Raw genomic sequence first — 25576 nt, 5'->3', positions numbered from 1 at the left:
GAAAGAAAGGAAGAGAAAGAAAGAAAGAGAGAAAGAAAGAAAGGAAGAGAGAAAGGGAGAGAGAGAAAGGGAGAGAGGGAGGGAGAGAGAAAGAGAGAAAGGAAGAGAGAGAGAGAAAGAAAGAAAGGAAGAGAGAGAGAGAAAGAAAAAGGAAGAGAGAAAAAGAGAAAGAAAGAAAGAAAGAGAGGGAGAAAGAGAGAAAGGAAGAGAGAGAGAGAGAAAGGAAGAGAAAGAGAAAGAAAGGAAGAGAAAGAAAGAAAGGGAGAGAGAGAGGGAGGGAGAGAGAAAGAGACAGGAAGAGAGAGAAAGAGAGAGAGAAAGAAAGAAAGGAAGAGAAAGAGAGAGAGAGAAAGAAAAAGGAAGAGAGGGAGAAAGAGATAAAGAGAGAGAAAGACAGAGAAAGAAAGGGAGAGAGAGAGAAAGAGAGAAAGGAAGAGAGAGAGAAAGGAAGGAAGAGAAAGAGAAAGAAAGGAAGAGAGAGAAACAAAGGGAGAGAGAGAGAGAAAGAAAGGGAGAGAAAGAGAAAGGAAGGAAGAGAGAGAAAGAGAGAGAGAAAGAAAGAAAGAGAGAGAAAGAAAGAAAAACAAATAGCCAGTGCCAGTAGGGAGCGTGGCAGGGCGGACTTCCCGGCTCCTCGTCCCGAAGCCCCGCCCGCTCCCCCCGGTCACTCGAGTGCGCACGCGCAGCGGGCTCGGCGCCTGCGCATCCGGAACGGCGCGTCCCCGGGCGTCGGTTTCCCGGCCGGGCCGCCCTCAGCGCGGCACGGGGGGCCCCGCCCGCTTCCGCCTGGTGGTGCCCCTCCGACCTGACCCGACCCGACCCGCCCCGCCCCGGGCCGGCCATGGCCGCCGCCATCGCCCTGCTGCGGCTGGGACGAGCGGGGACGCGCCAGGTAAAGGACGGCACCGGGGGGGGGGGGCAGGGCCTCACACACACACACACACACACACACACACACACGGCGTGGGGCTCCCAAGTCGGAGGACCTGGGTTCCAATCCCACCCTGGCAGGGACCTGCAGTGTGACCTTGGTCGAGTCACTTAATAATACTAATGGTGGCACGTAGTGAGCGCTTAACAAATGCCCTCATTATTGTTAATTGCTTACTATGTGCTTCTAAGCACTGTTCTAAGCGCCGGGGAGGTTACAAGGTGGGGGGGGGGGGCTCACAGTCTTCACCCCCGTTTTACAGGTGAGGTAACTGAGGCCCAGAGGAGTGAAGTGATCCGCCCAAAGTCACACGGCTTAACAAGTGCCATCGTTGTTATTATTGTTAGGCGCTTACTATGTGCAATGCACTGTTCTAAGCGCCGGGGAGGTTACAAGGTGAGGGGGGGCGGGGGCTCACAGTCTTCATCCCCGTTTTACAGGTGAGGTAACTGAGGCCCAGAGGAGTGAAGTGGTTCGCCCAAAGTCACACGGCTTAACAAATGCCATCGTTGTTATTATTGTTAGGCGCTTACTATGTGCAATGCACTGTTCTAAGCGCCGGGGAGGTTACAAGGTGAGGAGGTTGTCCCACGGGGGTGCTCACAGTCTTCACCCCCATTTTACAGGTGAGGTAACTGAGGCCCAGAGGAGTGAAGTGATCCGCCCAAAGTCACACGGCTTAACAAATGCCATCGTTATTATTATTGTTAAGCGCTTAGTACAGTGCTCTGCACACAGTAAGCGCCCAATAAATACGATTGATTGATTGCAATGCACTGTTCTAAGCGCCGGGGAGGTTACAGGTGAGGAGGTTTTCCCACGGGGGGGCTCACAGTCTTCACCCCCGTTTTACAGGTGAGGTAACTGAGGCCCAGAGGAGTGAAGTGATCCGCCCAAAGTCACACGGCTTAACAAATGCCATCGTTATTATTATTGTTAGGCGCTTACTATGTGCAATGCACTGTTCTAAGCGCCGGGGAGGTTACAAGGTGAGGAGGTTGTCCCACGGGGGGGGGGGGGGGGGGGGGGGGGCTCACAGTCTTCATCCCCGTTTTACAGGTGAGGTAACTGAGGCCCAGAGGAGTGAAGTGATCCGCCCAAAGTCACACGGCTTAACAAATGCCATCGTTATTATTATTGTTAAGCGCTTAGTACAGTGCTCTGCACACAGTAAGCGCCCAATAAATACGATTGATTGATTGCAATGCACTGTTCTAAGCGCCGGGGAGGTTACAGGTGAGGAGGTTTTCCCACGGGGGGGCTCACAGTCTTCACCCCCGTTTTACAGGTGAGGTAACTGAGGCCCAGAGGAGTGAAGTGATCCGCCCAAAGTCACACGGCTTAACAAATGCCATCGTTATTATTATTGTTAGGCGCTTACTATGTGCAATGCACTGTTCTAAGCGCCGGGGAGGTTACAAGGTGAGGAGGTTGTCCCGCGGGGGGGCTCACAGTCTTCACCCCCGTTTTACAGGTGAGGTAACTGAGGCCCAGAGGAGTGAAGTGATTCGCCCAAAGTCACACGGCTTAACAAATGCCATCGTTATTATTATTATTAGGCGCTTACTATGTGCAATGCACTGTTCTAAGCTCCGGGAAGGTTACAAGGTGAGGAGGTTGTCCCACGGGGGGGGGGCTCACAGTCTTCATCCCCGTTTTACAGGTGAGGTAACTGAGGCCCAGAGGAGTGAAGTGATTCGCCCAAAGTCACACGGCTTAACAAATGCCATCGTTATTATTATTGTTAGGCGCTTACTATGTGCAATGCACTGTTCTAAGCGCCGGGGAGGTTACAAGGTGAGGAGGTTGTCCCGCGGGGGGGCTCACAGTCTTCACCCCCGTTTTACAGGTGAGGTAACTGAGGCCCAGAGGAGTGAAGTGATTCGCCCAAAGTCACACGGCTTAACAAATGCCATCGTTATTATTATTATTAGGCGCTTACTATGTGCAATGCACTGTTCTAAGCTCCGGGAAGGTTACAAGGTGAGGAGGTTGTCCCACGGGGGGGGGGCTCACAGTCTTCATCCCCGTTTTACAGGTGAGGTAACTGAGGCCCAGAGGAGTGAAGTGATTCGCCCAAAGTCACACGGCTTAACAAATGCCATCGTTATTATTATTGTTAAGCGCTTAGTACAGTGCTCTGCACACAGTAAGCGCCCAATAAATACGATTGATTGATTGCAATGCACTGTTCTAAGCGCCGGGGAGGTTACAAGGTGAGGAGGTTGTCCCGCGGGGGGCTCACAGTCTTCATCCCCGTTTTACAGGTGAGGTAACTGAGGCCCAGAGGAGTGAAGTGATCCGCCCAAAGTCACACGGCTTAACAAATGCCCTCGTTATTATTATTGTTAGGCGCTTACTATGTGCAATGCACTGTTCTAAGTGCCGGGGAGGTTACAAGGTGATGAGGTTGCCCCACGAGGGGTTCACAGTCTTCATCCAGCGCTTAGAACAGTGCTCTGCACATAGTAAGCGCTTAACAAATGCCGTTATTATTATTATTAGTATTCATCCCCGTTTTACAGGTGAGGTAACTGAGGCCCGGAGGAGTGAAGTGATTTGCCCAAAGTCACACGGCTTAACAGAAGCCCTCATTATTATTATTGTTAAGCGCTTACTATGTGCAATGCACTGTTCTAAGCGCTGGGAAGGTTACAAGGTGATGAGGTTGTCTCACGGGGGGCTCACAGTCATTCATTCATTCAGTCGTATTTATTGAGCACTTACTGTGTGCAGAGCACTGTACTAAGCGCTTGGGAAGTACAATTTGGCAACATATAGAGACAGTCCCTACCCAACAGTGGGCTCACAGTCTAGAAGGGGGAGACAGAACAAAACAAAACATATTAACAGAATAAAATAAATAGAATAAATATGTACAAGTAAAGTAAATAAATAGAGTAATAAATATGTACAAACATATACATTTATACAGGTGCCGTGAGGAAGGGAAGGAGGTAAGGCGGGGGGGAGGGGGAGTGTTTATCCCCGTTTTACAGGTGAGGTGACTGAGGCCCAGAGGAGTGAAGTGATTTGCCCAAAGTCACACAGCTTAGCAAATGCCATCGTTGTTATTACTGTTAAGCGCTTACTATGTGCAATGCACTGTTCTAAGCGCCGTGGAGGTTACAAGGTGAGGAGGTTGCCCCACGGGGGGGGCTCACAGTCTTCATCCCCGTTTTACAGGTGAGGTAACTGAGGAGAAGTGAAGTGACTTGCCCAAAGTCACATAGCTGACAAATGGAGGAGCCGGGATATGAACCCATGACCTCTGACTCCAAAGCCCGGGCTCTTTCTACCGTGCCACGCTGCTTCTCTGTGCCTCAGTTTCCTCAACTGTAAAAGGGGGATTGAGACTGTGAGCCCCACATGGGACAGGGATTGGGTCCAACCCAATTTGCTTGTATTCACCCCAGCGCTTAGTACATTACCTGGCACAGAGCAAGCGCTAACAAATACCATTATTATTATTAATAAAATGGTGATTCAAAACCTGTTCTCCCTCCTACTTAGACTGTGAGCCCCATGAGGGATAATAATTTTAATAATGATGCCATTTGTTAAGCGCTTACTATGTGCGAAGCACTGTTCTAAGCGCCGGGGGGGATACAAGGTGATCAGGTTGTCCCACGTGGGGCTCACAGTCTTAATCCCCATTTTACAGATGAGGGAACTGAGGCACAGAGAAGTTAAGTGACTTTCCCAAAGTCACACAGCTGTCAAGTGGCAGAGTCGGGATTAGAACCCATGACCTCTGGCTCCCAAGCCCGTGCTCTTTCCATTGAGCCACACTGCTTCTGTTTCATCATTATTATTGTTATTATTAATCACATTTATTGATCGCTTACTATGTGCAGAGCGCCATGCTGAGCCCTTGGGAGGGTACAATAGAACATCGAACATTCCCTGCCCACAACAAACTCACAGTCTAGAGGGAGCTCTCAATCAATCAATCAATTGTATTTATTGAGCGCTTACTGTGTGCAAAGCACTGTACTAAGCGCTTGGGAAGTACAAGTTGGCAACATATACAGTCCCTACCCAACAGTGGGCTCACAGTCTAAAAGGGGGAGACAGAGAACAAAACCAAACATACTAACAAAATAAAATAAATAGAATAGATATGTACAAGTAAAATAGAGTAATAAATATGTACAAACATATATACATATATACAGGATATACATATATACTGGGTGAGATATACATATATCTCAGTCTTCTGTCTACTCCAGCGTTTAGTATAATACTTGGCAACATATATTAAATACCGTAATTATTGCTATTATGTCGACCGTCTTCCCTCAGCCCTGTGCCCGGCCCTTGGTCAGTTTCGCCCCCGCCGCCCGGACGGTGGTTGCAAGTGGAAAATCGGGGAGGAGGTTTATTCGGAGAGAAAAAGTGTGGCCTAACGGTTAGAGCCTGGGGCTGGGAGGCAGAGGACCTGGGTTCTAATCCCTCCTTCGCCTCTTTGCTGTGTGACCTTGGGCAAGTTACTTCACTTCTCCGTGCCTCACATCCCTGTAAAATGGGGATAAAGATGATGGAATCCGTGTGGGCCAGGGACTGTGTCCTATGTGATTAGCTTATATCCATCCCAGCGCTTAGTACAGTGTCTGGCACATAGTAAACGCCTAACAAATACCATTAAAAAACCCCCAGTGTCTTTGGATGTAGAGGTATTAAAGGCGCTTGAAAGCGTAAACGATCCGGGATGGGCATTGACCTCTATTGCTCACCTTCCACCCACTTGCCCTTTCCCCGACATATCAGTGAAGTTCTGTCCATCCTGCGTGGGGGTAACAATAATAATAATAATAATGGCATTTGTTAAGCGCTTACTATGTGCAGAGCACTGTTCTAAGCGCTGGGGGGGTTACAAGGTGATCAAGTTGTCCCATGTGGGGCTCCCAGTCTTAACCCCCATTTTACAGATGAGGTAACTGAGGCTCAGAGAAGTTAAGTGATTTGCCCAAGGTCACACAGCAGACATGTGGGGGAGCCGGGATTCGAACCCATGACCTCTGACTCCAAAGCCCGTGCTCTTTCCACTGAGCCACGCTGGGTAGCAGCAGTAAACCTAAGGCATTGAGTCAGAACTATTTTGGAGTAACCGGTGGTATATTAATAGCAGAAAAAGCTGCACCCCTCAACCCAGATTAAGCTCTGTGCAGTTCCTTTCACCAACGGAGACCTGTCTCGTCATGAGATGTGTGGCAGCTACTATAATTTTGTATTATTGTATTATTTATATTAATGTCTGGCTCCCCTTCTAGACTGTAATCTCGTTCAGGGAATGGGTTTGTCATATTGTCCTCTCCCAAGTGCTTACAGCTGAGCTCTGCACGCAGTAAGTGCTCAATATTTAGGATTGACTGATTGATAACCGTCAATTAATGGTATTTATTGGGTGCTTACTGTGTGTAGAATACAGTACTAAGAGCTCACCTCCTCCAGGAGGCCTTCCCAGACTGAGCCCCTTCCTTCCTCTCCCCCTCGTCCCCCTCTCCATCCCCCCCATCTTACCTCCTTCCCTTCCCCACAGCACCGGTATATAGGTATATATGTTTGTACATATTTATTACTCTATTTTACTTGTACATATCTAGTCTATTTTATTTTGTTAGTATGTTTGGTTTTGTTCTCTGTCTCCCCCTTTTAGACTGTGAGCCCACTATTGGGTAGGGACTGTCTCTATATGTTGCCAAACTGTACTTCCCAAGCGCTTAGTACAGTGCTGTGCACACAGTAAGCGCTCAATAAATATGACTGATGATGAGCTAGGGAGAGCATGATGCAGTAGAGTTGGTAGATGTGATCCCTGACCACAGAGAGCATAAAGTCTACAGGGCAGATATTAAAATATATTTTAATTTATATTTATATTTAATTTAATTAATTAATTAATTAATTAATTAATATTTAATTTATATGTATTAAAATATATTACAGATAGGGAAAATGGGAGAGTATAAGGATATGGGAGAAGCATAGCGGGCAGAGCACAGGCTTGGGAGTCAGAAGGTCATGGGTTCTAACCACGGCTTTGCCACTTGTCTGCTGTGTGACCTTGGGCAAGTCACTCTACTTCTCTGTGCCTCAGTTACCTCATTTGTGAAATGGGGATTGGGGCAGGGACTGTGTCCAACCTGTTTTGCTGGTATCCACCCCAGCGCTTAGTCCAGTGCCTGGCACATAATAAGTGCTTGACAACTACCGCAATTGTTATTGTTGTTATTATAATATGTAATAAGGGCCCTGGATGAGGTAAATATCAAGTGCTTAAGGGGTACAGATCCGATTCATTCAATCGTATTTACTGAGCGCTTACTGTGTGCCGAGCCCTGTACTAGACGCTTGAAGAGCATGGCCTAGTGGAAAGTGCACAGGCCTGGGAATTGGAGGACCTGGGTTCTAATCCTGACTCGACCACTTTCCTGCCCTGAGACTTTAGGCAAGTCATTTCTCTGTGTCTTGTTTCCCTCATCTGCAGAGTGGGGATTCAATACCTGCCTCCCTTCTATGTAGACTGTGAGCCCCATGTGGGATCTGATTATCCTGCGTCTACCGTAGAGCTTAGTACAGGGCTTCGTACATACTAAGCGTTTAATACCTCAATTATCATTATAATCAGCAAATGGTATTTATTGAGTGTTTACACTGCACTAAGCGGTTGATATAAAAGAGTTGGTAGACACAGTCCGCACCCTCAGAGAATTTCCAGTCTAGTGGGGGAGACAGACGTTAAAACGTGGGGTCTTTCAATCAAAAAGTTCAGTTTGCTCAAGATCATTCAGGGTGGTAATGCCGATTTTTCATTTATTCATAAATTAAATGTTTGTATTTAATCCATTTATTTTCAGACTGTGCAGCTGGAAGCATGGGGTTTTCGAGATTTTGCTTCCACGGTTTCCGTCCATGCAAAATCAGAGAACAGTAAAAAGGAGCGTCTGCCGGAGGAGGCTAAAAAGCAGCGTGCACCAAAGAGTAAGATGTTTGTTGTACTCGGCGAAAGAGGGGGTGAAGCAAATAGGTCAATTCACATAAAGCTTTTGAAAAGGATCCTTCTTTGTTTTTCACTTTGAGCAGATTTTTACTCTATGTATAGAAACAAATTGGGTATAAGTCTACAACTGAAATTCAGTATATCAATATTTATTAATCTACTGGGTTTAGGACACTATTCAAGATCTTTTGGGTGTCATTAATAAATATTTGGCAAGCTATATATTGTATTCCAATGTAAATTGTCTTTTGTCCATCATCATTAAGCAAAAATCAGTCAGTCAGTAGTCAGGCACCCATTGCGTGCAGAGCACTGTACCAAGCATTAGAAGACATGTGACAAGCTCATTCCACTTCTCCTAACCTATCTCCGTATCATCTTAACCTCATATGGAACTATACTAAAGGGCTCTTGGTATTTATTGGCAGACTGCTCGGTAATTGGTTTAGGACTGTAATTGCTCAATTTCATGAGTTGCTTTTCGAAGTGGGAGATAGAAAGAACTAAATCTTGTCATTGTGACTCAGTCTTCAGTGAGTCATGCCCAAGGCTTATGTCCCTCTTGTCCCATTTCACCATAATCCCAACATATTTTCCACAATACCCCAATTGCCAGAAGCAGCCTTGATCTTTGCTTCCCCCTCACCCCCACCGTATTTTAGTAGCTTTCCTCAGTCGACGTAGACCTGTCTCACCCCGCTGATACCTAGAGTGGGTCAGGGCAATATGCACTAACAGACCTTTAAAATTCATTACTAACTTAAGGTTCTTGGACTTAAAGATGCAGTGGAGCCTAGTGGCAAGAGCACAGGATCTGGATCCTAATCTCGGCTTTGCCAGTTGTCTGCTGTGTGACCTTGGGCAAGTCACTTAATTCCTCTGAGCTTCAGTTACCTCTTCTGGAAAATGGGAATTAAATCCTTCCTGACTTAAGTCCGTGAGTCCATTTGAGACACGGACTGTGTCCATCCTGATTGTTTTGCATCTACCCAGTGCTCAGTGCAGGGCCTGGCACATAGTAAAGACTTAACAAGCAATATTTAAAAAAAAAAAACCCTCACTCTCCACCCCAATGTTCTCAGTTTATATGGTCCTAAAGAGCTTCTGATTTCTCAGATCTTCTAGAACTGTTTTGTAATCTAAATTTCCAAGGCCAGTTTAATGGAGGTTCTGTCTTGCCCTGGGTGTCGTAACAGCCTTACAGATACTTTTGATCTGGAGACTAGTTATCAAAGATTCCCTCGTAGCAATTTTATCTCATCAGTGTAATCGGTTCTCATTTTTGTACCTATCAATATAACCAGTGAGCTTGCAGTCATAGAGTGAGAAGTTCACCCCCTATTTATTTTATCGAACTCTCCCAAGGATTGTGCTCTGCATACAATAAGCACTCAATAAATGTGATTGATTGATTGGTTGATTGATCCTGCTGCACTCTCTGTCCGTGCAATCCTCATAGATACTTGGCACTCACTAAGCCCTCACCAGCTATTTTCCCCTCTGCCGTTTTCAGTTATAAAGGAGGCTTCAGCTGTGTATGAATCATGCACTGTTCTTTCTCCCTCAAGTTTTCCCATTCCATAAATGTTATCTCTCCATAAATCCTTTTTGTAAAATGGTGTGCCGGCCACTGTAGTAAGCACTAGGATAGACCCAAGATAATCAAGTTGGACACAGTCCATGTCCCACATGGGGCTCACATTCTTAATCGCCCATTTATATATGAGGTTAACTGAGGCACAGAGAAGTGAAGTGACTTGCCCGGCGTCCTACAGCAGACAATAGAGAAGCAGCGTGGCTCAGTGGAAAAGAGCATGGGCTTTGGATTAAGAGGTCATGGGTTCAAATTCCGGCTCTGCCGGTTGTCAGCTGTGTGACTTTGGGCAAGTCACTTCACTTCTCTGGGCCTCAGTTACCTCATCTGTAAAATGGGGATTAAGACTGTGAGCCCCCCCGGGACAACCTGATCACCTTGTAACCTCCCCAGAGCTTAGAACAGTGCTTTGCACATAGTAAGTGCTTAATAAATGCCATCATTAATTAAGTGGCAGTCAGGATTAGAACCCAAGTCCTTCTGACTCACAGGCCTGTGCTCTATCCACTAGGCCACACTCTTCTTCATTATTTGCAGAATAACCATTCATTCATTCATTCAGTCAGTCATATTTATTGAGTGCTTACTGTGTGCACAGCACTGTATTAAGGGCTTGGAAAGTACAGTTTGGCAACAGATAGAGACAATTCATACCCAACAACGAGCTCACAGTCTAGAATGGGGAAACAGACAACAAAGAAAACAAGCATATGGTCCTTTTGTTTTCCCAAGTGTTTTTTTCCATCAGTTATTTCATTTTACCTTCAGAACAAACCTGTGAAATAGGGAGAGGTGGGAATTATTTTCCCCATTTGCAGGGCGAGGAAACTGAGACACGGAGAGATTGTGATTTGTCCAGGGTCATACCATGGTCCAGGTGCTGAGCTGGAACTAGAATCAGGGCCTCCTGACTTCCAGCCCTGTTCTCTTTCCATGAGACTATTTTGCCTCACAGTGACAAATAGAAATATTTTGACAATAGAAATACTGATCTCCCCTTCAGTTAATTATTGGAAGATCGGATATCCAGCATTTGTGAAGTGCCTATTGTGTCCAGAGAGCACTGAATAAAACACCTGGGGAACCTGCCACATATAATCCTCAAGGAGCTGGTATTTCGAGGTGGTAAGAGAAGCAGTTTGGGCTAGCGGATAGAGCACGGGCCTGGGCGTCAGAAGGACATGAGTTCTAATCCTGGATCTACCACTTGCCTCCTATGTGACCTTGGACGAGTCACTTAACTTCTCTGTGCCTCAGTTACCTCACCTGTAAAATGGGGGTTAAGACCGTGAGCCCCATGTGGGACGTGGACTCTGTCCAACCTGATTACCCTGTATCTACCCTAGCACTTAGTAGGGTGCCTGGTGCATAGTGTTTAACAAATACTTAATATTTGTTAAATACAAATATTTAAATAAAACTATTAAAATTGCCTGACATACCGCGTTAAAAGTGTAAGGTCAGGCAATCATGGTATTTATTGATCACCTGCTTCGTGCAGAGCACTTTACTAAGAGGTCAGGGGAGTAGAAGAGAGTTAGTAGACGTGATTTGACGTGTGCTTCACCTTGAGCTGGGGACAACTCCCCCTCCCCACCCCTCCTCCCTGCACCCCAGTCTTTGAGGAGGAGGGTCCACAGGGTCTGGAGAGAAGGATAGCCAAGAGCTGTTTCTCCCAGAATAGTTCTCTGCTTCCAAGACCAGCAACACCAACGGGCAGAGAGCGAACTGATAAAAACACATAAAAACCTTGTACAATGATCAGAAAACCAACAGATACTGCACACACTTGAGTGGTTAGTGCCCAGTGGGTTGGGCGTGACCAGAAAGGTGGGAGAAAACCACGAATGCCTCTGGAGGAGAAGAGGCTGTTCAAGGTGGGCCATGCTTTGGCCAAGTTAAACGGCAAGGGGACCCCCTTGACAATGTACATTTCCTAGATGGTAAGCTCGTTGTGGGCAGCGAATGTGTCCGTTATATTGTACTGTCCTGAGCGCTTAGTACAGGGCTCTGCACACAGTAAGTGTTCAGTAAATGCAATTGACTGACTATTATTGACTGACTGCCAATGCAGAAATGATTTTAATTTTAAGAAGTGGAAACCTGTCTTGTGTCAGAGACGTTCCACAGGTGGGGAACCGCATCGTCTAGTGAAAAGAGCCCAGGTTTAGGAGCCAGGAGACCTTAAGTTCTAGAGCCAGCTCAACCAGTGACCAGCTGAGAGGGCCTTGGGCAAGTCATTTTAGCTCTCTGTGCCTCAGGACCTCATCTGTAAAGTGGAAATAATCATACCTGCCCCTCCCACCATCACAGTGGTATTGTGAGGATAGATTGAGATTATGGATATGAGAACACTTTGGAAAAATACAAGTAAATCAATATTTAATGAATAATAGAATAATCTTAAATTGACCTGCAGATACTGTCTGCCTGTGTCAGTTTCACAGCTCCCTAAGCATTCCTTCCTGGCAAATCACAGACGATACTCAGATCCAAAAGTTAAATGAAGACCAAGGCACTTTCAACTGTAAATGACCTTCTTATTTCTTCTGGCTGACTTTATCAAAAATTGGCCAGAGGTATTCATGTTCAAGGTATAATATTTTACTCAAGAATAACAACAGCAATAATAATAACGATAATAATAATGGTATTGAAGTGTTTACTCTATGCCAAGCACTGTAGTAAGGGTAGATACAAGATAACCAGGTCCTGTATGGAGCTCACAGTCTAAGCAGGAGACAGCGCAGATGTTAAATCCCCATTTTGTGACTGTGGAAACTGAGTCACAGAGAAGTTTAGTGATTAGACCTAGGTCGCAAAGCAGGAAAGTAGAGGAGCCAGATTAGAGCCCTGACTCTCAGGCTTGTGCACTTTCCATTAGGCCACACTGCTTCACACTCTCAAGGTGAAGCGGCTTTGTTGACACTTTGAAGTGGCACTGCATAGGGAGGGGTACTCCAGACCTGGGTGCCAGTCCTCAGGGGTCTTTCCCCGCTTCATCATATAAAGCTGACCCCAACTGCCCACCTCAGCAGCTCATCTCTTCCTGTCCAAGCAGAGGCTGGACCGGGGAGGAGAGAAAGAGGCTGCCACACTTTCAGCAGTGAACCAGGCCTCCTCCCTCAGTGAAATTTCTCTCTCTGGGCCTGAGGAGGGGGTCCAGAACATAAAAGTCTAACCTTCCAGTAAGTCAGCCCTCACTTCAGCCACTGGGCTGCTTTGTGGAATTTTCAATTCCCACAGTGATCCAGTGGCCAAGTTTCAACCCTCATCTGTAGCCTAAACTGGACAGGATGTTTCATTACGGAATAAAAGGCAAAAATGCACCCACTTCCAGTCCTGGCTGCCATTTCAGGGGCCAGTGACTCCCTCTCATCAATCAATCAGTCCGTGGGATTTATTGAGAGTTTATGAAGTACAGATCACTGGACCAAGTGCTTGGGAAAATTCAATACAACATCATCATCATCAATCGTATTTATTGAGCGCTTACTATGTGCAGAGCACTGTACTAAGCGCTTGGGAAGTACAAATTGGCAACATAGAGAGACAGTCCCTACCCAACAGTGGGCTCACAGTCTAAAAGGGGGAGACAGAGAACAAAACCAAACATACTAACAAAATAAAATAAATAGAATAGCTATGTACAAGTAAAATAAATAAATAGAGTAATAGACAACAGAGTTAATGGACACATTCCCTGCCCACAACGAGCTTACGGTCTAGTGCACTGGAAATCAGCAAATTGTTTTGATTGTTAGAGTAGTGGATTTGATTAATTTTGTGTCTCCTAAGTTTTTTATGGTTGGGGAAAACATAAAATCGCCGAAGAAAATATTTTAAATGTAAAACATGGTACTTGGAGATTACAGTGATTACCTCTGCTTAACGCTTTGTCTTTAAAATTCAGTCTTGGAACTTCTTGCCAAATTGATGACCCTTACTCGTGAAAGTTCGTCTATCGATGATGTAAATCCCAGTGTGGAGAATACTGAATTCTGGAAGTCAGCCATCACGCCTGACTCTTCGGCTGGATAAAATGGAGAGTTGGCTCAGGCCGCTCCCTTTTTTGTGCAGCAGCAAGACAAAGGAAAGAAAATAGGGTGGAGAGCTACCATTTCACAAGTATTACCCATTTCTTCCTGATGCAGTTGTTGTTTTATATAAAATATTATAGCCTCTGGCAGATTTAACGCATTCCTTAGTAAATAATTCAGATGTTCTGCTCTGGGACATATGCATCTGAGCCCATGAGACCAGTTTCATTCAGGCAGTTTGGTTTTCTGTTTTATTTGCCTTTCAACTAAGGAGGAACGTCGAGCTAAAACATTGTCACAATATATAGGTCTCCTGCTGGTAGACAAATGTGAAGCATTTAATGAAAACAAACAGCGAGGCGAAGTCAAGACACTTATATTTAAAGCGGGAGACATTTATCCTTTATGTGACAGCTTTCTGTTCCAGTCGACATTATGTCTGTTCTATTAAATGTGTAATGATACGGGTGCTGTCGCTTTGATTGATATGGAGATGCGGGTGTCAGTTGCTCACCGTACCGTCACTGCACATTGCAAAGCACCACTCTGTCATGAGGAAAAGGTATGTCATGGCCTCTAGCTCATCAGGAATTAGCTTGTTTATAAAAACTATTACTGAGTGAAATTGGCTTTCCTGGAGCAAGTTAAACACTTCCAGCCTGAGTTTCAAGAAATTTCAATAAATAGCCCAGTTGTATTTAGCAAGCCTAAAAATTCCTTTCAACCCTTCCCTTAAATGTGTATTTAATTAGCTGGACAATCCCTTTTGGGTTTTCCCCCACCAACAGAAGATGGCAAGATTTTTTTGTTGTTGTTTTAAACATTCATGAGGCAAATTCCAGAACAGCATGTTACTAAATAACAGTACATTTTCCTTATACCAAGCCTTCTATTTAAAACAAAGCCTATTGAATGGAGTGTGGTTTTAAGGTACCATTTTACGCGAGAGAATTGCTTTCCACAAATTGAACTGGTTCTTTTGTCCCTTAGCTAGTACACGGTGCATGTTATAGCCTTTCAGCCAAATGCAGTTAGTAAAAATGTTTATCAGTCAAGCTTCTCCCAAAAGGTACAAAAGTAAGATAAATTAAACGACCATTGTCTATTACTTACGGGACTTAAATCGTAGCGAGGCCAGGTGATAATTTGCCGGGTCGTGTATCACCTACATTATTATTAAATCCTAGCAGAATTGTCCAGCTTCATTCAGGGTTAAGAAGTTTGTAAGGATCGAAACTGTACTAGCCCCATGCAGAGAGAAGGGGAAGAGGCCCAGAGATTTCCCAGATCAGACTCTACCAAGTACCTGCTGGGAACAGAGACTGGGAAGGCTGTGATCAGCATGGACACTCTCAGAGCAGGATTTGAGAACAACTGTTCCCACAAAAGAGCTGCCAAGGGAAGTTTAGGAGTGGCTGTGGGACTCCTGACTTCGTTAGGAACAAAGTGTCAGACCAGGGGTTAGTTCTGGGTCTAGTTTAAGACCTCAGTAAATACTAGTTATCCGTTAATAACCACAGAGCAGCCTGGGTTCATTTATTCACTCATTCAGTCATATGTATTAAGCGCTTACCATTCTAAGTGCTTAGGACATTCCCTGCCCCCAATGAAAATCTGGAGACTCTGGAACACAGAGAAGGAATAGGGCTTATGGCGTTCCTTCACGCTGCAGCAGCCAGCCCCTTAGGAGCAGGACTGATTAGCCGAACCCCGACTGCTTGGGGGTACTAAAAGTCACAGGTTGGTGACACTAAGTGACTGGGGAAATCTCAGAGTGCAGGAGCGGGAGGCCCCAAGGATGTCTCCATCCTAGCTGAAAATGGACCAAAATGTCCCAGAAATACACCTCTAAGTACACTCACCAACTCAGACTTCACAGCCTCTCTGCCCAACCACACACCCTCTCTCAGCCTGCCCTTTTCCTTTTTTTGATGGTATTTGTTAAGCTCTTACTATGTGCCAGGCATTGTTCTAAGCACAGGGGTAGTTACAAGGTATTCAGATAGGACACATCCCATGTCCCACATGGATCCCAGAGTATTAATCCCCATTTTGCAGATGAGGTAACTGAGGCACAGAGAAGTGAAGAGACTTGCCCAAGATCACACAGCAGACAAGTGGTAGAGCCTGGGTTGTAGTTTTAAGGCACCAGATCCTTCTGACGCCCGGGCCCATGCTCTAACCATTAGGCCAGGCTGCTTTCTTTCTCTACTCTTTTTCCACCTCTCCCCCTCCCTCCCTTATTCACTCAGGCACACAAATTCTCACCAGAGTTAATGTCTCAAAAGACAGGAGGAAGTAAGGGGATGAGGGAACAGGGTTTGGCCCATGATGGCACCACAAAGGAAGGGTAGGACAGGCCATCGGCAGAGTGGGGCTTAGGGTTAGGGGCCTGGCCATTGCTTTCCCCATCCATTTCCTAGAGTGTGATGTTGGCTGTTGTGTAGTTTAGGATTGAACCACAGCAGACCCTGCCATCTTTGAACGGGGAAGGTAGTGACCAATGTTCCCTTCCTTATCAATTCTTCCCTGACAGGTTGTGCTGAGAGAGAGAGACCCCCATTTCCATATCAGTGTTTTTATAGAGTTCTAGATACTTATCTGCCCTTTGTTCTCTTGGCTGTGAAGATGTTATCCATGTGTGTGAATGTGACTGAAAAATAATTGTCACCCATAGTCCCAGCTTCATTTCTTTCACATTGCTTCCTGGGCTAATGGACTTGTTCCATACAGGGCCTGTCTCTGTTTCCAAGATGGACTTAGGTTGTTTTCATCAGTGCCCTAGAGAACAGAGGACTAAGTGATGTTCTTTGCTCCCATTGCATCTGTTTGTGATGGTTGAACCATTAATAATGAGCTAGTCCCCTTCCTTCCTCTCCCCCTTGTCCCCCTCTCCATCCCCACATCTTACCTCCTTCCCTTCCCCACAGCACCTGTATATATGTATATATTTTTTACTCTATTTATTTTACTTGTACATATATATTCTATTTATTTTATTTTGTTAGTATGTTTGGTTTTGTTCTCTGTCTCCCCCTTTTAGACTGTGAGCCCACTGTCGGGTAGGGACTGTCTCTATATGTTGCCAAATTGTACTTCCCAAGCGCTTAGTACAGTGCTCTGCACACAGTAAGAGCTCAATAAACACGATTGATGATGATGATGATGGCAGTCAATTCTCCACACTCACAACGTAATGTGATATTCTGCTTTATCTCTGTTCTCTTCTGATTCTGGTGGGTTACCTAAATCTTTCTATTGAATACTGTTTCTCCTTAGAGCATTTCAAAACTTCTAGCTAGTTTCTAGTCTTCTTAAAGCTTCTGTATTTTTATGGTCCTCTTCTTCTGAATTGGTTAAATGGAATAGTTGATTTATTACATGAAGGGATTGAAAGACCTAATCAGTTTTGAAATAATGTCTACAGTGAAGTCACAGAGGTCCATGGGGTCATCAATGTTAAAAATTTTCCACCGTAGAGAAGAGGAATTTGTGATGTGGGCATGGCAAAGGGCACTGCTCTAGAAAACCCACTTAGAAACAATGTTTATTTCCCAATATTTCCCAAGTTTTTCAAAGTTCATAAAATGCATAATGCCAAGTGCTTATGGGACACTGTTCTAATCACTCAATCAATCAATCATATTTATTGAGCACTTACTGTGTGCAGAGCACTGTACTAAGTGCTTGGGAAGTACAAGTTGGCAACATATAGAGACAGTCCCTACCCAACAGTGTTGCTTATAATGTGATTGTATGACCAATTCAGTTCATTAAGTTAGTGTCAGAGTAATTATAAGAATTGTAAAATTAAATTGCCTTAATGTATTATTAATATTATTTGCCATAGCCAGGAATATTCTTGCTATTTTGAGTTAAATTAGTCTTTCATCTTAGTCTTTCTCTTATCCCCCTTTGAAGAAATCCCAAAATTACACTTTACATTCAGCTTTGATCTGCTGGTATTGGATTTTGTTTTGTTTGTTTCTGTTTTTATATTTGAGTAGCCTTGCTACTTTAACCTCGTCCTCCTATCCTTGTTCATACTTGTGCTCATTCATTATTCTTTGGGACCGAATGCATTTTATCAAATGTCACTGGCAGCAGCTTCATTCAGAAAATTAGAGGCTTAGTACCCAGTATAGGGACCCTCTGAGAGATTGTGTATTATGAATTCCTTCTCTTCAGGTAGCCAAATTAATTTTGATGATCATTTAAGCAGGTCTAATCTTGAACAACAAGAATGAAGCATATAGTTGAGTAGCTACACTATAGCTCTCTGAAAACCCTCTCATGAGTAAGGATTTTTTCCGCCTTCAGTCACAAAGTCAGGTAGCTATCTTTAAAAAGGTCAGGTGGTGTTGATTTTGTATTATATTATTAGTTAAGTTATTCAATATGTGGCGTATTTTGTGCTCAGTGTGACATCCATTTGTGTAGTTGTGTGCCTCAAATTAAGAAGACCGGAGAGAAATTTAGATTATTGGTTCCAAAGAATATTTTTGCTTCTCTAGGCATGGCCTAGGGACTAAACATTTTAAAAATCAGGCTCCCACTCCCCAAATCATCCTGCCTGGTTCTTGTATGTCTCCCCAGCCTAGGCCCCATTTACCTCCACTCCAACTCCACTTCCAACTCAACTCCACTTGCTGGGCTTCGTGAGCACCTCTTACCCTGCTGGTTCTTTTAGCTCTCACTCCCTGGTTCTGTGGTCTCCCACTGGCCCACCCGCCTGCCCACCCTTTCCACGTTGGCTTCTCTGCCTGGTGCCAGGGTGCCAGTTGCCCCTGGGAAAATTTAGGAAGTCACTGCCTGTGTCCAGTGGTCTTCACCAAAATTGTTCAGGGGCTCCATTGACGAACAGTTGACTCAGGTAGTGAAGAGGTCAGATTGGTATCTAATGAAATGGTTTGAAATAATTTTGGAAACCTAGAGTTCTCTGAGTCCTGCATCAAAGTAGAAGTCTGAATTGGGGGAAAAGTTGCAAATGATAATATCCCTCTTTATACCATTTTCTAGCTATAGGGGCACCAAAGGAGAGGGCCAGCCTCCCAACCACCCAGTCAGCAGCTGAATTTCCTAAACCACTATCTTCTTCTGATTCTTACTCATCAGCTTTAAAGAAAGGCGGAACAGTAGCTAGGAATAACCCTGAGAACACACGACTGACAAATGAAGAATTCAGGAAAGCTTTGTCGAGGAAGACATCCGTGGACTTCCCTCAACGCGCATCAGCTTCTCCATTCAGAGGAAAGGGGGTTAGCTCAGCAAAATCTAGGTCCAGCAAGAAGCTAGAGGATGACTCATCTTCGTCTTCATCATCTTCTTCCTCCACCTCCTCTGATTCAGATTCGGATGGAGAGGATAGCACCTCCCACGTTGCAACTAAGCCTCAAATTTCCTTTAAAACTAATGTTGAATTTCCTAGACGCAAGGCCGCCCCCCTCCCCTCCTCCTCCGAGAAAACTAGGAAGCCCCCTGAAGAGAAGAGCCTGAACAAGAAGGCACAGGCAGGTCATGTCCATTTGAAAAAAACAGATCACCTGGGTGTGGAAGCCGCCCCCATTGAAAAGTTCAAGGCTTTTGAAGATGCCAGAAATAAAGCTAAAATAGGCAAGGCGGAAGAAACAGATTCTTTTAAGAAAAGGAATGCAAAAGAAACATACGCCCAGAGAAGAGAATTTAACTTTGAAACACTTAGAGAAAATCAGAAGCCAACAGCAGTCAAACCAACGCTATCTCACCACCCACAAGCAGGAGCGTTGGCTCAGATGAAAGGTTCTTTGGCGCCAGGATTGGAGGAAGAAACCAGAGCAGGGAAGCAACTGGAGCCAGTCCCGCCTCGGACCAAGGAACAGATTGGGGGAGAAAAGGGGCCAGTGGTAAATCTGGAAGCAGCAGCGTCCCAAGCCAAAGGTGACATTTTGGAACCCACAATCCCAGAAGTGAACCAGGAGGCAGAGGAAATCATTCAAGACTCAGCTCAGAGGGAAGAGCAAGGCACATTACAGGGTACAACTTTAACTTACGGTTGAAAACTATATTGGTCCTTTGTGGAGGATTCCTTTTGAACACGCGTGGCGGTCAATGGAAGTGTTACGATAATGGTGATTATGGTATTTGTTGAGCCCTTACTGTGTTTCAAGCACTGTTATAAGCGCTGGGGTAGTCAGGTTTGACACAGTCCCTGTCCCACGTGGAGCTCACAGTCTAAGTAGGAGGGAGAAGAGGAAGAACGAGCATTGAATCCCCATTTTACAGATGAGGGAACTGAGGCACAGAGCAGTTAAATGGTCACACTGCAGGCAGCTGGCAGAGGCGGGATTAGAACTCAAGTCCTGTGACTCAGACCCATACTCTTTCCACTTTCCACACTGCTCTGATTAAAGCATTATGTCAGAGATGCATCCTATAATGTCACAGATTAGGAGACTTTTCCCCTTCTGCCTTGAATATTATGAAGTCTCCTAGAATACTTTAATGAGTATTTTTCAGTGTGGAGGAGGAATATCTTTAGCACCCTTGTGTTTAACACATATCATTTTTGCAAGACGATAGCTTCCTTCCCTCATTCTCTTAGTGAATACATTGCCTTCCAATGAGGAAAAATAGGCTCTAACAGCTTTTGAAAGTGTAAGATGTTACACATGATGTTGGTACGCCAAAGAGGGCACCATTAAACAGTTAAGCCACGTGGTTTCTTAAGAATGCACCTAGTTCTCCTAGAAATCCTGGGGATTGCATTCTTGCCAAAGCTCACATTAAAGTAACTCACATTGTATGTAGGACTATTATGCTCACAACCCTTTCTTCCAACCCTGCATCCTGTTGTATCCAGACAGGTTCAAGTGGTCAGAAGTCTGTCCCCTAATTGTACTGTCGTGTTTTAGCCAAAAGGGATAGTGAAAGCACATGCACTGGCAGAGCAAGTTTGTTTACTGTCTTCTTTTAGAGGAGCACCAAGTACACTGTCTCCTTTATTCTCCCAGATCCTTGGGAGTTGTCACAAATTTGGACTTCGTATGAAGTTTTTTAACCAGCTCAGAGGGGCCAACTTTTTTCACCTTCCCTGGAAAATGCATTATTTAAAACATGATTAAATAATGATCTTGGATTTTAATGCTTTGATTCATTTTTGAAAAAGGCCCTTTGAAAAAAGAGGACCACTGTTAGGTGAATAATCCTGCTATTTTAGTTTCCTCATCGTAACTCACCATCAGAGAAATAAATAAGCTCATGGGCAGGGAATGTGTCTACCGGTTCTGTTGTATTTTACTCTCCAAAGTGCTTAGTTCAGTGCTCGGCACACAGTAAACACTCAATAAATGCCATTGATGATGATGTGATGTCCACTATTACTTGTTTAGTTAAACCTTTCTTCTCCTCTCCTTGAGGATTGACCCTCAGAAGTATTCCATGCCTTCAAGTAGTTGGTCTAAAGACTCGTCTCAAACAATTCAGAAATTACTCTTTTTAACACGCTTTAAAACTCCCTGTCCTCAAGCAGTGTTTACTAGTAAGTAGCATAACTACATCCAGAATAGTCTGCTTAATTTTCTAAACTGTTTACATACCTTTTGCACTCTTCATTTCTTTCTGCCTCTTCTACCTTGATTTGCTAACAGCACCGCAAACTGGCAAAATGTACTGAAATGTCCAGAAGCATGGTCTCCAATACCTCCTTCTTAAAACCACCTTCTCAAAATTGAAAAAGCAGAGTAAGCTCATAACAGTATTTACTAAGTCCCTCCTATTGTGCAGAGTTCTGTAGCATTGACCAGAAGATCAGTGGATTCACTGTTTTGTCTTAATAGAAGCAAAAGAATTTAAGGGTTCCATGGGCGATTTTGTTTTTCAGAAGTATTTGCTTGAAGTCTGAAGTATGAAGATATTTCAGCGCAAATCCAAATTTCAGGTTTAAGGAGTCATGTGCAGAATCAATTTCAAGTTCCGTCTTCTCTTGAGCATCAGACTCGAGTTAAATGAGGCCTCATCTTTCAGTTGAAATATATTTGGTGGTTGGGTTTCACATCGTTTTGAATGTCGTCTCTGCAAAAGGCAGCAAACACCATTCAATCACTAGCTTGGTACATTTTGTAGTGAAATGAATTGAAGTTCTTCAAGTTTTTCACTTGGGGCCAGTCAGTGTTGGGTATAACACAAAGGTTTTCTGATTCAGGACATCAGCTGTGAAATGCAAAGGTCTTTGCAGCTTTGTCAGCAGGAGATATCATGCAGGTAAATTCATGATTTTATATCAAGCTTATAGGGTATTGAGAAAGCCTTGACAATTCATTCTCAAAAGTACAAATGAAACACAGCTTCATCTTATGTGAAACCAAAAGACATCGTTTCATTTGTGCTTTATTTTGCTATCATGGCATGCTTTATTCCTGGAAAGTTATGCTTCTCTTCATCACCCTCTTTCACTTTGCATTCAGCAACAAGCTCTTTGAATATAGAGATAAGCCTGCAAAATTTGTAGGGGCCTTCGATTTTACTTGAAATTTTATTTTCATTTGTGCCTGTACGTTTATGATGTAAAAATAGCATAAAGTTAAATTTCAGAGACTAAACATTTGTATTTTGAGAAAACAGATGGAAAAGCAAGAAGGTAGAATGCATGCACAGTGCAATAGACTAAGTATAATAATTGGAAGAAATTTCATTAGTGGAGTTTTATTGATTTATCGTGTACATTCTCAAGTGTGCACCAATTTAAGAACTGATAACTATAGCTAGATAGTTATATATAACTCAGAGTTATAGGCTATTACAATAAATTAATTTTAATGGTTGAAACAGATTGGGAATTCACTAGCTTTCAAGTTTTTTTAATATATGAAAATCCAATCCATAAAATGTTGCATTCCCCACTCCACCCCCGGCAATTTCACAGGCATTTTCACAGGTATTTCTGCTTCACACTAACACTGCTTTTAATTTCTATGTAACACTTGTCTTTAAGCTTTCTTTAAAGGCCTCCATATGGGTTCGTCATCTGAAATTTACCAGGTAGTGGAGCCGAGTGGAACTGGCAAACACAAAATAAAATAGTAAGCCAGAACATGAAGACTTAGGGTCCATCCATATGATAAATTGGGTTTTGGAAAGGGTGAAAAAAATCTGACTTACTCCAATTTTTCTTTAGAAGATCTTGCTTCTGCTGGTCTTTATTTTGAGACGAGGTCAGTTATAAGAAGGAATTCAAGTTGTCTCTTAGATGAACAATCTTGGGATGTAAAGAATAATGTTCACAGCGTGTGGTATATCTAAAGGTTTGGAGGGTGATTCAGCCAAAAAGAAGGAACATCTTTCCTGGCGTGACTAAGTTTACTAGCTTTGTTTTTCCTTTACAGAGCCTGAACCAGCTGCTGAACCTCCTGAGCCATTTGACAATTCCACTTACAAGAACCTCCAGCATCATGAGTACACAGCGTTTACTTTCCTAGATTTTAATTTGGATCTGTCAAAATTTCGACTGCCTCAGCCTTCTTCTGGAAAAGAGTCACCCAGACATTGAGCTCAAAATTTGAAAGAAAAGCGATCAGGTTATAAGTTTGTGATGCATTATGGCTACTTTGTTCCTTCTATATAAGTAAACTCAGCTCAACAATAGCTTGTGCAGCTGCCTTTGATTTGCTTCACCTAGTTGTCCTTTACTGCAAATAGTCAATTAATTACCCTGCCTGTGACCCTTCTTAGTCACCTTTTGAAAATAGCCCAGTCTGTTTGGTAGCTACTGGACATTTGTTTAGTCATTATCCCTCCAAATTTTAACCTTGATGTTGCCCTCTGAGGTTGGTGCCCCAAATATCTCTGCAAGTGAGGTAGTGGACACGCACTGTGTATAGTAGGTAATCCAAAGTATACTGTGCAGCCTCTTTAAGACAAGTGAAGTGGGATGACTATCTTCAAAAAAAGGGCATGAATATTAGGTTTCCATGCTTTATAGTTCAGTGTGACACAACACCAAACCCCATCTCCACCTTTTAATACGGCACATACAAAATGGACTTGATCCAGATGGTAAAATTATTGCAAGTTTGTAGTGGTGTATTTGGGAGAGAAGTGAAAGCATAAGTATCTTATGACTAAAATTTTTTTCCTTTTAGATGGCTACATGCAGGCTTCCCGAGCTAATTAAGCTGTCAAGCATCTCAAAATTGCCTAAATGACTTACCCTTAATCAGTTGCAATAACTTCACGTACACTTTGGGGGGGCACATTTACAGTGTCTACATGAGGGAATTGGTGCAATTTTATCAAGAAGATAATTTTGTTTCACAGTATGATAAACAGAGTCATGGTAATAATGGACGTGTAATGCCAAAATTCCTGCTGTTTCTACATTGGAAGCTCCATTGCTCAGGATGTGGGTCATGTTCTAATACTAGCAAGCATCTATAAAATAAAGACTGTGGTGAAAGTAAAAAATTCCCAGATTTCCAGTCATGTGTAAAGGGTATTTTGCTGTGATAACAGATTTTAATATCTTAACTGCCTGCCAGTGGTGAACGAGGTGATTTGGGGAATGGGACAGAGGCCCCATTCACCTCTCCAGGTACCCTAGACTGTAGTAAATTCCTCGAAGGGAGGGACTGTATCTGTTTATTCTATGGTAATCTCCCAAGCACTTAGTACAATGCTCTGTACAGTATAAGCGCTCAATAAATATCACTGATTGATTGACAGAGGGGGCTGAGCCCAGCACATCTGCATCCTGCTCTGAATCCAACTGTCCTCTCTCTCTCTCTCTCCGTTTACACCATCTTGAATACAGGGGGACAGAAAAGAGGTGCTAAGCTCCGGGCCTGGGCCTGCCCTCTAGGATCACTATGAGTGGCACGAGCCTGACTCCTTGCCCAGTCTTCAACCCACTGTACTTTGGGGTAGTCATTGAGGTGCCCTGCAATGCTGACAGGAGGCAAAGCCACACCTGCAGTGCTCTTGGACTTCTTCGAGCCTGAGGATCTACCCTTGAATAACCCCTACTCCCTGCCACCACTTCTTTGGCAAACCAGAGGGGAAAAGGGGTCTCCAAAGGGCTAACAGGAATGGCGATCAATCAGTTAGTTATATTTGAGTGCCTACTGTGGGCAAAGCACTATACTAAGTGCTTGGGACAGTGCAATACAATAGAGTTGGGAGACATGATCCCTGCCCTCAAAGAGTTAACAATTTAGGAGGTTTCTTCTGGGCCCCGGAAGGCCGACCTGCTTGTCACTCCCTTTATCTGCCTTTCATAGAACAGTAACTCTCCAGATAACTCTAGTTTCACTCATCTTCATTTTGTCCTTGGTCCTTTCTGGTAGCATATTGGCAGTTGCCTAAAAGTTTCCGTCACCTGTGTTTAGCACACAGGAGCAAGTTTTTCAAGAAAAATATTGTCTGGTTTTGGACAGTTTGAATATTTTTGGGAAGCCCTGGGTAGACCTCAGTGCTGTTAGCAGTGAGGCTATTTATAGCAGCTTTGACTCCAAAACTAATGTAAACTTTTTTAGCCGTAGGCAAGCTACACTCAAGCTTCCCATCAGTTACACATATTGTGAGTTACCAACACAGACCTTTTCTAGTTCTTTAAATGAAGCTGAAGAAGAGAGGTACCCAGTTTTTGATCAACTAAATAGACTCACTTGGAAAATAACAGTCTGAATGTTGGAAACTTGGAAATCGGATGCTATTGTATCAGTTTCAAAGTATCACCTAAAGTAGAAGTATGCAGAGGCTGGGCAGGGTCAGGGAGCAGCAGGGAAATGGGGAAACAATTTTCAAAGTGATAATGGGGAGAAAAATAGGAGAATGTTTGCAGGGAGTAGGAGGGTGAAGGTTTACGTATCAGCAGGTGGAATCACCAGGTAGAATGAATACATTTATCTTACTTCAGATGAAGTGAAAATTAGCCACGCCACTGAGGAACCTTTTTGGTAAAAATATGGATTCAGGCTTCGGTTGAGAGCCAACCTTTCACTGATAGCGTTGTCCCTCTGGGGAAAATTGTTTCT

General features: G+C 44.0%; 1 protein-coding gene across 1 annotated transcript; it reads left to right on the top strand.

Moving 5' to 3' along the window:
- The first annotated feature begins 730 nt into the window (after positions 1–730).
- NDUFV3 (NADH:ubiquinone oxidoreductase subunit V3) lies at positions 731–24008 on the top strand. Its single transcript, XM_038760230.1, has 4 exons — positions 731–892; positions 7795–7918; positions 18687–19583; positions 22931–24008. The coding sequence occupies exons 1-4, from the start codon at positions 842–844 to the stop codon at positions 23092–23094; spliced, it is 1236 nt and encodes a 411-aa protein (XP_038616158.1). The 5' UTR covers positions 731–841; the 3' UTR covers positions 23095–24008.
- Positions 24009–25576: the final 1568 nt, after the last annotated feature.

Source organism: Tachyglossus aculeatus, chromosome 18 (genome assembly GCF_015852505.1).
Source record: "Tachyglossus aculeatus isolate mTacAcu1 chromosome 18, mTacAcu1.pri, whole genome shotgun sequence".
Taxonomy (NCBI): Eukaryota; Metazoa; Chordata; class Mammalia; order Monotremata; family Tachyglossidae; genus Tachyglossus; species Tachyglossus aculeatus.
This window is presented reverse-complemented; position numbering and strand designations above follow the sequence as displayed.

Excerpts from the sequence above, each read along its gene's own strand:
- NDUFV3 (XM_038760230.1), top strand. The coding sequence starts at position 842 with ATGGCCGCCGCCATCGCCCTGCTGCGGCTGGGACGAGCGGGGACGCGC. Across the intron at positions 7,919-18,686 it reads AAAGCAGCGTGCACCAAAGA|CTTTAAAGAAAGGCGGAACA; the intron begins GTAAGATGTTTG and ends CTTACTCATCAG. Across the intron at positions 19,584-22,930 it reads AGAGCAAGGCACATTACAGG|AGCCTGAACCAGCTGCTGAA; the intron begins GTACAACTTTAA and ends TTTCCTTTACAG.